Source organism: Siphateles boraxobius, unplaced genomic scaffold (genome assembly GCF_051911475.1).
Source record: "Siphateles boraxobius isolate OS27281-9 unplaced genomic scaffold, OSU_SipBor_1 66, whole genome shotgun sequence".
Taxonomy (NCBI): Eukaryota; Metazoa; Chordata; class Actinopteri; order Cypriniformes; family Leuciscidae; genus Siphateles; species Siphateles boraxobius.
In genome coordinates, this window is record NW_027509193.1 from 2083423 (window position 1) to 2095642 (window position 12220).

Below are 12220 nucleotides of genomic sequence, written 5' to 3' on the forward strand. Positions count from 1 at the left end.
GTGATAACAAGTAATTAATGCAACAACGATTGTTTTGGCTGTACAGCAGCTCTAGAATAAAGTCATTATCCAGTTTTAAGTAAGTCCAGCATTGAATTACATACCAATTAAAGGAATAGTTCACTTGAAAATGAAAATTCTCTCATAATTTACTCACCCTCATGTTGTTTCAAACCTGTATGAATTTCTTTCTTCTGCTGAACACAAAAGAATATATTTTAAAGAATGTCGGTAACCAAACAGTTGATGGACCCCATTGACTTCCATAATATATATTTTTTTCCTACTATGGAAGTCAATGGGGTCCATCAACTGCTTGGTTACCGACATTCTTTAAAATATCTTCTTTTGTTTTCAGCAGAAATAAAGAAATTCATACAGGTTTTAAACAACATGGGGGTGAGTAAATGATGACAGAATTTAACTTTCAACCATGACTGGATGTAGATATATGACGGATGAAAGAGTGCAGTTACCATGCTGTGGGCAAAACTGAGGCAGAGACTGAGGCATGAGCTGTCCTGCTTGGTGCTGGCAGACGATGTTGGCAATCTCCTGTCTGCACTGTCGTGAACCAGCACGTTGGAGGGCAGACAGGGCGTCCTTGCCCGAGATCTCACATTTGGGCACAAAGTCACTGCTCGGGACTTGAGGCGCACCCTCGACGCTGCCTGGCTCTCCAGGTGCCACTAGATGGATTTTGGCCATTTCCCCTGGCCGAGTCTCACTGAAGTTACGGCTGCTTGAGGGATCGTAATGGGCAACTTTTTCAACCGCCACTCCATCTTCCAGCCCGCCAAGGCTCTTGTCCTTCAACGAGGGCTTGCTTCTCCGTCTATTAACCCTCCTGATGATGGTGGTCACGGCGGGCCGATCGTGACGCTGCCTCCACTGAACGTGGTTCGCCCCGGACAGGGCATTTTGCCTGTCAAAGGCCACAGGGTCCATTTTCTGCTCCTGCCCATTGTGGTCGGGCAACTTCGACCGCCTGTGCTTCCGCTGAGAAGGAAACAAATCAGTAGGCTAAATAAATCATAGATGTGATACCAAATCCCTCCACATCTGTGCAAGAGAGAAATCAGGATCAAATCTATTTTAGAACAGACATGATGATTTACTCTCTGAGAAAAAACTTGCTGGCGTTTCAGGGAACACAGAGGCACATCATGTTTGCTTTATTTCCCATTTGTTGCTTCCCTGTCTCTAGTCGTGGTTATTTTTATCATCGTTTAGTGGCGGGAATCAGAGGAAGCAGAGATTCATAATTAGGATAGTGACTCACAGCTCGGCCAACGCAGAAAAACACTAAGTGCCATTATCACAAACAGCATCTACAGGGGTGCAAGGCTGAATCTCACAAAACTTGCCAAGACCATGTTTATAAAAAAAAAAAAAACGAAATTGGTAACAATTTACAATAAGGTTTCATTTGTTAACTACATTAGTTAACTTTTACTAACAATGAACACTTCCCCATTTACTATATTAACTAACAATGAACACTTCCACATTTACTATTATCAGGCCTTCCTGCTTGGGTCTCTCTCTTAAAGATCTTGCCTGATCATAATCCTTCTTTTTCCAGTGATATTCCTCAGAGCTTCTCCTCATTGGTAATCTCAGCTCTATCATACAGTCTTTCAACAAATGTCCCACTTGCTCACTCTATCTCGTCCCCCTCAATGAGCAAACACGCCCCCTACTGCTGATTGGCTACAAGAGTGTTGTGGTGCTCGGCCTGATTGGACCTCAGACATCCAGCAAATATTCACAAAATTGTTATTTATTTATGTCACATAATATATATATCGGCCATCAAAAAAATGATATTGGTCGACCACTAGCTTCCAATGTTGCAAAAAAAAACTACATATGCAAACAAACTAAAACAATCTAGTCCTGTGTTAAGAAAAAAAGCAAACCACAACCACAATGACATGCCAATGTGGTGCTGGAAGTATGTAATGGGAGAGAGAGAAAAAACAAGCAATTCCCACCACTTCCTGCTGTAGGATCATTACACAGCAAGTCTGGGTCTATGCCACACATCTGCTGCCCAAAAACACCCAAAAAACAATGGATTGTGGGCCAGCACCAGTGTCAGATGATACAGCACCAGTAGGCCCCGTTCTCTGGAATCGTTTGGACTTTTAAGCTCAGTTGTTTTGAAGTGAACCAACAGCTTTGTTTCAAAACACCAGTTAGCATAGACTTACCAAAGCTGAAAGCTGTTTCACAAGGACAGCAGGATTGTATGTGTTCTTTGTGAAGGTGAGCCCAGAAAATACAATGTAGTCAGCACAGGGAAATGAATCCTTAAACATATTGTATCAATTATGTATGTATGTATGTATGTACAATCAAACCAAAATTTATTCAGACACCTTCAACATTTCTCACATTTTCCCAGTTTATTCGCTATAGTTTAGAAAATGGTAATAAATTATGTAAAAAACTCAAGAGTTATTAAATCAGTTGATATTTCACTGATTTTGGCCCTACTTCTGTTAGACGGTCTCACAGATGAATTATGTTGAATATCTGTCAGCTGTTAAATTTAACTATCCAATTAGATAATACCAATTTAGGTCAAACAATTACCAAGCAATGCTTAATTTTGTTCAGTCTGTGCTGTAAAAATGTCTCATTAGCAATTAAAGAAAAAACACTTAAGAAAAATATGGTCAGGTCAAAGTTTTGTCTCAAATTTTTATAAATTTACTGGTAGTCCACTGTATGAAGGATTGTTGGGTATAATATTTCACAGTTTACTTTATTTTGCCATCCTCACTTACATAAATGAACTATAGTGTCCTGCACCCACTAATGAAAAAATATCAAACATTAAATCTGGTGTCTGAATCATTTTTGGTTTGACTGAATGTATGTATGGATGGATGACATTTTAAATATGCATGATACTAATATAATTCATTACATTTTAGAAAAGTACTATAAAAAAAATAATGTAATATCATTGTAATTGACGATTTTACAATACATGTATGCGCTGGGTAGAATATTGGGCTGTTAGCTTAGCAATGTTGGTATAAAGCTTGTGTTATGTATTTTATACTCAGTAGATTGCACAAGACTTACAGCAAAAAGGGCAACATTAAACAACATCCTTTTATAGCTAACAGCTGTTCACACACGACCTCTCACCAAAGTTTACTTCATAACCTTAAAATCAACCCACAAAACAGGAATGTTTGAGTCGTTGTCAAATGCGCCTACACTGGGTGCAACCTACACGTGAAGTACAGAGGTTGGTGGAACAAAGAAATAGATTTTATTCAGAGCCTAGAAACAAATGACTTGCAAATGGCAAATCAAGCAAAAGAGTCAGACAGTTAAATCAGTGAAGATGTTGACTAGTTGTTCATATGACAGTAAATTTGAAAATTAATGCATTTTTATTTGTTTAGCATTTGCATTTAATAGTCAAGTCACCTTTATTTATATTGCGCTTTTACAATACAGATTGTTTCAAAGCAGCATACAGAGATAACAGGAAAATACTGTTGTAATAATATTGTTAAATATAAAATTAAATGTCCTCAACTAAGCAAGCCAAAAGCCAATGGCGACAGTCTTGGCAGGTGACATATGGCAACAGTCTAAGGGTCGTAAATGCAATGAAAATGATAAGAAATATTTCTCGAAAGTACTAATAGAATTGTTAAAGGAGTCCTTAAAGAAGTTGAACTGTTAAAAAGGAATCTGAATCAGACCCAGAATCGCTAACTTCCTTTAAGCAGCACAGGTCACAGCAACATCAGATGAGCTGCAGTATTTGATTCTTACAGTCTTAGAGACCAAAGGCTACAAACTCAATGGCCTCTTTCATCGCACTGAGACTCGCCACAGAGAGAGACAGAGGTCAAAGAAGCCTGTGGATGTGCTGTGGTTGGAACAAGGAGAACTTCTTGTGCAGGGATCAGTTAGGACGGTTGACTCGTCATCAAACAATCAGTTAGTCGGCTAGTGCGTAAAGGTACTTCATTACTTTTAAGCGGTGGTGCTGTAAAAGGGCTGAATAGACTCATTCAGAGGGGATTTTAGCGTGCTAATGGTCAATAAGTTCACACAAACAGCAATTTGCTAACAAAGCAGCAATAAGTCTTTCAGTAGGCGCGTTGCTATTACAGATTTTTTTCTAAATGTTGACAAAAAACTATTGCGAAATGACGGCGTTTCCATTAACCCATGTTATGTGACTAACTGTACGTTCACACCGCCGCCGACTTGAGCGGCAAAGAAGCTCTGGCCGCCCTGTCAGGGACGCTTGTCAAAAAGTACAGGAAAGCTTGTTGACGCTTTGGTCGCTCTGACGTAGCAGGGAGAAGAGAAGTGACACAAAATGAAATTTCACATGAGATTGGTGTTTTTGCATTCCACTTCACTGCTTTTCTATTTAACTATTAGGGGTGTCGAAATTAATCGTTTCTACGATGCATCGCGATTCAGACGAGGACGATTCGGTATCGGTTCAGTAATAGACCATAACCGGTTATACTGACGCTTTTCTGACGTCATTTGTCGCGTGTGTGCTTTGTCGCGGCAGCATACAATGGCAGAGGAGGCGAGACGCGAGTGCGAGTAATTAAAAATGCTCCGAATACTTTAAAAGGCTACATCTATTCTGGGCACATTTCGGCTCTAATGAACAACCTGGTAAGCACGACCTGAAGAAGACACGCGCTGTGCGCGCTCATGTCACGCACACATAGAGCTGATTTAAGTACCCGAACCCGATGGTCAAATTACAATTATTCTGTGTTGTTACGCGTGATTATAAATGGATGATCGTTACCTTCAACAGCGGGCTCGGCGACGGTTGATGTGCGCATCTCTATGGTAAAATTATACACTGATGAATTAGCGCTGCTTTGAAATGAACATTTCTTTACAACAAAATTGATTTGACAATTTCATTTACTAAATGGCATAAACAGGCTTTACTCCCTTGAAACTTAAACTGGAATGTCACTGTTTCTGTCAGTGCGACTTCCCGAACAGGCAAACACGCGCGCACGCACGCACACATCACTTTTGGAGTAAAAATGTAAATTGTAGATGCAGTGCACCGCGATATCAAATTGAACTGAATCGATGACATGATAATCATAATCGAACCGAACCGTGAGACCAGTGTAGGTTCATACCCCTATTAACTATGTAAACACGCGCTAGATTGTGTGCTCGAGGTTTGTTTTGCTTTTGTTCTGCCGCTGAACCGCGTCATAACTCATTACCATAAAGTTGAGCTACTTTCAACTTTCTGATTGACGCTCAAAACGCGACGCCGATGGATTTGATGCTCCTTGCAGCTGAGAGAAGACAGCTTCCATTGAGAATGAATGACTTCCGGTAGCTTTGGAAGCTCAAGTCGGCGGCGGTGTGAACGTACAGTAAAACGTCATTTTTTCCTCTCTCACTCCAACAATCATGGCGACGGATGTTGGTAGGTAAACGTATTTCCCAGCCACAGCATTATAATTATATTATAATTGTAATTATAATATAATTATAATGCAGTGGCTGGGATATATGTTATAATTAATCGAAGGAGACGTATGCGTGTTATCCAAGCATTATTGGTAGGGAAAAACTCTTATACTTGAGAGCGGCACTTTACAGCAAATCAGCATTACAGTGATTTCTGTAGGATCTGAAACTCCAGATTTAGACACCATATTAAAATAGAAAGCAGTTACTGTTTTTACTGTACTTTTTGATCAAATAAAGTAAAGCCTTGTAGTAAGTAAGCCTTGGTGAGCAAAAGAGACTTTCAAAATCATTAAAGGTCTTACTGACCCCAAAAATGTTTACGATGGAACACTTTTTACTGAAAAATACACTACATAGTGAGGGGCTGTTTACACGACACCGTTTTCAACTAAGAACGTAAAACTTTTTATGAATTTTGGCCGGTCATTTACACGACAAAGGCGTTTTGGGTGCCTGAAAACGCAAACTTTTGAAAAAATGTTTGAAAGTGCAAGTTTTTTAAAACGGTCTTCGTGTAAACAACAAAAACGTGAAACTCGAAAACGCGCACATGCGTATTTGGCGTTCAGTCTAGTGTTTCATCACCATCTAATGGCCCGGCAGCAGAATACAGCATTTTAAGTCGTTTTCGTGGATCCGTGTGAATGGGGATCGTTTTGACAATGGTGTTGTCTGTATGCGGAAAACTCAAAGGAAAAACTTATCCGTTTTAAGTATATCGTTGTCGTGTAAACCTATCCTCAGTTTACTTTTGAACTTTTCTGCTGAATACATTCATTGATCATGTAGGGAATCTATTCGACTGCAGGTTGACAGAAGTGCAGACGGAGCAGGAATCCAGACACGACAGCATGCACATTCCTGATACTCGTCACAACTCGTAACCATTCACATATTATTCTAGAGACCTTGAACAGCAGACAGTTAAACATTTACTAATTAGCTATGCAGGATTCTTTAAAGTTTACTTAGTTACAGTTAATTTATTACAGGATCAGTCATCCTGGACAAACCAGAGGTTGTGTTTTGATCAAGAGCACAATGATTATCATTCCTGAAACCCCCCTGCTGGGGTTTGATCCGCTTGAATGTTTAACCACTACACTACAATATTAGCTGCAGTCATCCGAGAGCAGCAAAACGGTCACACATGATCATTTAATTAACAGCAGTTTACAAACCCTGTCTGTGACAATAGAAATAAAGCACACGAAATGTCTGTTACACATCAATACAAATCAGACTACGACATGGATCTCAGTGTTTCCCCTAGGATTCTTTTTTAGGGGGGGGGGGGGTGTACTGCTAGTGTTGCGGAGCGGGCGTGTTACGGATACGTGGTGTAATTTTTTTGCAATCAAAAAGCATGTCTAATTAATTGAAATCATGTATTATGAATCATTAAACAATACTTTTTTTTAAAATATATGAAAAAAAATGTCACACTAATTAATTCTGCGCTAATTCACACTAACACTAATTCTGTGTTGTGTTTTTTCTGGTAATAAAATGAAGACATAAAACAAAAATTGTATCATTTATCATCAATTTTAATCATGTGAAATTAAATAAACTTTTTGTCAAATAACTTGCTGCACAATGAGCTTTACTGTTAAAATTAAAACATGGATTATTCCTTAAAAATTTCAGTTTTGATGATAATTTATTTGGATTAGTGTTAGTGTATTATTACATTGGGACATATCTAAATTCTAATGTACAACAGTAATATATTTCTGTCAAGTTAAACCGAACTTTTATTTTGACGGGTTGCCGTGAAGACCTTTTGAGTTTCTGTGTGTTTATGTCATGATGATAGTTGTTCTCAAATGAAGCGGTTAAATGATCACGAAGTAGGGTTGGGAACATACTGTCTATGGTTGGGAATCGTAAGAAATTTTTCGGTTCCGATTCCGGTTCCGCCAAACGATTCCGGTTCCGGTTCCCATTCAATAAAAATTATTAAAACTAATACAAATAGTAGTACGGGGAAAATACACAATCCTTTTTGTGTTTTATTTCTGATAGGCCCTACTTGTCAAATGAGTTTAACAGACTGGCAATGTCAACAAATGCAACATATTATTTAGCAATATTTTTTTCTGAAGGAAAATAAAAAATGTTGCATTCTCAAGGATAATTTGGGACCTCTCCTATATCTTATTGTATATCCAGCAGTGGAATACCCTCTCAGAAGGGGTAGAATATGCTTGAACACACATGTAAGATCCAGACAGGTGAAACATAATATTTTTTAAATCGGTTTGAATGATTGATTTCTGTGAAACTTCACTTGTTTCCTTACTGGATTAAAGTGCTCTAGCAGTTAATAAACAGAAATGCATGCGTCTTGCGGAAGAACATTGTAGCCGGAGCTACTTCTCTATGTTTATGTCAATGACGCGAGTGAGTCACGCAGGCACTGGGCTACTCCGCAGCAGTGCCGAACCGACCAGTGTAAAGTAGTCTGAGTCTAAACGCTTATTACAGCCTTACCGTAGTGATTCAGGATAAGACAAAAACACGTTTTGAAAAAAGGCATTCATGATGTAATCGCTCATTATATACATTTTGTAAATTCTGAAGCGAATTTTCGTTATTTGAAGCGACTTTCAAAAGGTGATTAACTGTTTTAACATCAGTGTTTATTCGCCAACTTTTATCTCAGTACTTCTGTGATCATTTGAATATTTTTAACACAGAAATATCGATACTGTGTTGTTGAAAAGACAGAAAGTAAAGCTAACGTTAGATGTTTCATGTCAGCGACAGCGCAAACAGATTTGAATGTCCCGGTGTGAAGTTTTTGTCATTTAGGAATAAGATCGCATGGGTGTTTGAATCGAGATCGTTTAAAGATTAATGGTGCAGCTCTACTGTCTTATTCTCTCTCTCTGCGTTGATATCTGACGCAATTTTTTTAACTTGTTATACGAATAGCGCGAGGGACAGTGCATTCATTACAATTTTAATATTTATGTGGTGAGACGTCGCTATTAAAGGATAAGCTCCCAGCACTTCGTCCACACATCGCATCAGAACCAAAAACACTACCGGTTCTGCATAAGAACCGGTTCTCGGTTCCCAACCCTATTACGAAGTGACTTTCAGAGTGGATCTAGAGCCTGGAGAGGAAGTTCATGCGTTTGTGTCTTCATATAGGCCAAAAAATAGCGCAAGCGTCACACGTGCTTCAGTGTGTGTGTGTGTGTGTGTGTGTGTGTGTGTGTGTGTGTGTGGTAAATGAAACTGCGCGTCGGCGGCACCATTCATTCACACAGAACATGCAGGATTCGTATTTAAATAGTCTTTGTGTTTTAATATTCACACACACTAGTCTACATCGCGATTTGATTTCAAGTGTACTGAACTGCTTTCTATTTTTTCCTCAAATTTACAAATTCCGTGAAATTCCGCGTTATACACTAAATTCCTTTTTTATGACTGGATTTCGTCAGCATTTTAGGGGGGGCGGGGGGTCGTTTTGGGGGGGCGGGGCGCCCCCCCCAAAACAATGGTAGGGGAAACACTGGATCTAATAAACTTGGGTATGACATGTATGTAGACTGTACGATGATGACACCTATTGAACCGCAAGTTAGTATAGAACAATAAAACGCGTACGCCAGTGGTAAACACAGAGCAAGATGAATTGCACTTTGGCAATTGAGCAATTTACGTTGTAGCACCATCTCCAGTTGAATCAATTCAAGTTGCATTTTTATTGGTTAGTCGGTAGACGTAGATCGTAGCAGCAAACACACTGTGAGATGATCATGCTAAATTTCGCACAGAAAATGATCGCAGACAATTTTTGGGCGCAAGACCGTGACAACGTCCACAGACCACAGAAATCGGCAAGATTGTCATCTTTCATCTGGGACAGCCCAAAATCATACAATGTGAACCGGGCATTAAAGTCGGAGACTAATGTGTATGAATTCGTACAATCTCATTTGTACGTTTTCGTACAATATGTGTTTGTGCCACTGAGATTCAGGTTTAGGGTTGGACCTTTACCCTGACTTTTTGCTAAAAAAATCATATGTTTTTATATCGTATGAATTAATTCGACATCGCCATCTCATATGCATGGACAATTGTTCAGAATAATATCTATAACATCCATTTAAGGGTGAATTTTAATAGAGCCTGAAGACACTGAATCTATGAACAGCTGGATTTAATAGTCAGTTGTGTCTCAAAACCAAGCATGCTCCCTACCTAGACAACAACTTTGGCTACGTTCACACTGCGACCCTTAGTGCTCAATTTCGATTTGTAAGATCCGAATGTGGCCAATATCAAATTCCAGTGTGAATAGATCAAGGTCAGCAATTTTAAACATTTATGATAGGAGCCCTCGTGTTTTGCTTGTATACTAGAGCTTCACTATAGTACTTAAGAGTTCTGACACATCACTGTCTTTTACGGACTATATTTCACTACTGTCTTGATAATGTTGGGTATGTAATATCTTTGAAATGACACCCATGAGTGCAGAATTGTTATGTATGTTGATCTAGAAATAGTAGGGGTATGTAAAAGTCGCATGAATTCCGATTTCACGGATCAGACTGAGGTGACATTGCAAACACATATTTAGTACCACATATGGAAGTGACACAGATCGGAATTTATTCCATCATGTGGTTTGTGCCGTTCACAAGGTCATGACAAAAAAAGACCTGAGTCACAAATATGCACAAAATCGGATTTGGGGCACACAGGCACATTCCTTGTCAGCAGCATTTTTATTCTAGAAAGGTAGTACACTATTGGTTTTAAGACTATGATGGCCAAAAATGCTACTAGACTATACTAGACAACATCAAAACACAGTAAGCGACATCTACGCATTCTCGAAATTGACTAATCTTGTTTTTTTTTAAGGAATATTGCATAATTTATCTTAAGTGATTTTTCCATGCACATATTTTTTTTTTAATTCATGACATGTGCATCAATTTTTAATCAGAATAAGTTTCCCTTCCTCTTGCAGCTCTTCTTTTCTCTGATGATGTTTGCTGGCGAGAGGGCGGGGCAACCTGTCACTCACATGAGATCAGCCAATAGCAAACCACAACCATCCAATCAATTCCCCATGGACAAAATCAAGCGCCGCCCTACATTTGCTCTTGTTCGAGAAGCCGTTACACTCGGATACAGTAATAAATAGAAAAGGCTAATCAAAACTTCAGTTAATGGCAACTTTAAAAAAAAATAAAGGTTCTTTATAGGCACTGATCGTTCCATGAAGAAGCTTTAACATCCATGGAATCTTTCCATTCCATAGAAGATTATTTGTGGGGAAAAAAGTTCTTTAGATTTTCAAAATGTTCTTCACACTAAGAAAAAAATGGTTCTTTAAAGAACAGTTCATTGAAAGTTTTTTTGGGAAACCAGAAACGGTTCTTCTGTCATCGCTGCGAAACAACCCTTTTGGGACACTTATTTTTGGGAATCATAGTCAAAGTCAGTGACCTATGGTGTTAAAAAGTGCTGTCTAGGTAGGACACTTTAGACTAGTCCTACAGATGGCCAAAGGTAGGAGGCTCACTAGAGTCTCATACATTGAAGCCCAAAAATCCTGCGTATAACGGCAGTAATATAAGAAATACGGTATGTATGTGGCCCTCTAGGTTAAGACTAAGATGACCAAAAATGCTGCCTACGTAGACATCTCACTAAGTTTCTACACAACCATAGAGTTGTTGTAGGTGAAGTCAGTCCAGTCATTTAAAACCCGACGCCGGTCAAAACAAACCACTTCTAAATGACCGCCTACCCTACACAACACTTGACCATAACAACTTCAAATATATTTCATACACTACGACCTTTTCAGGTATTGCAATAAACGTGTTTGTTTACACTCGGTGTCGCTATTACTGGAATTACAGTTCATCTAATGTGATAGGAGTGACGGATTTGGCTTAGCTTAGCATGCTATCATAAACCTTCAGATCAAATGGCGTAACGTTAACTGAGACACGGGGGACAGATTTACCCACATGAAACAGCACCTTACCTCCGCCTCTCCCTCCTCCAGACTCCGCAGACTCCATACTACCAGCCCCTGGATCAACAGGATCGTTAAACCGGCCGCGATCGCGAGTTTATACCGTCTAAGGAGCTTCTGTACACGGGTGCTCGCGACCATCTTTCCCCCGTGAATCGCACACATCAGCGAGTCGTGGTAGCCGCGAGTCACAAACTGGAGGGAGTCGACTCAGTGAATCAGACTCTGAACCGGTCAGTGACCGTTGAGAAAGCTTCGCGGCTCCGAGTCTTTTAACCTAATGATTCTCATTCAACTGAATCAGACTGATCTGAATTCATGTTCAGAGAGGAGATGCCGAGGTGGCTGTGGAAATATTATAAAAGTGTACGATTCACAAATTCACGACGGATTGTTTATGAAATGATTTAAAATATATATATATATTTTTTTTAAATAAACTTTTTAAAGCATGAATTCTTCAACTTCTCCTGTCATCCTAATTATCAAATATTTAAGTTTCAATATGTAGTTATATTAAATGGTAATTTCCGTAGAATTAAAATTAATTAAATTCGTATGAGAAAGATGAATAAATGAACGTAATACTGCCAGCCCTCTGTGGCAGTAGCAGTTTAAAAACACGCTGAAGTTCTTTGCTAACGTTAGGTGGCGCTCAGCGCTCTATAAAAGCGCAAAGTCCTT

At 39.2% G+C, this 12220-nt stretch overlaps 1 protein-coding gene across 2 annotated transcripts in view; it reads right to left on the reverse strand.

Annotated features, from left to right (window-relative positions):
- xylt2 (xylosyltransferase II) overlaps window positions 1-11756 on the reverse strand; it is a 29060-nt gene extending 17304 nt beyond the window's left edge. The window contains exons 1-2 of one of the 2 annotated variants that reach the window (XM_077211633.1): window positions 11546-11756; window positions 477-999 (exon numbers count right to left, since the gene is read on the reverse strand). In XM_077211633.1, the coding sequence (XP_077067748.1) occupies window positions 477-999; window positions 11546-11701 (679 nt within the window). In that variant the 5' untranslated portion in view covers window positions 11702-11756. The remainder of the gene's footprint in view (window positions 1-476; window positions 1000-11545) is intronic. The other variant, XM_077211632.1, reaches the window with a different exon arrangement.
- Window positions 11757-12220: the final 464 nt, after the last annotated feature.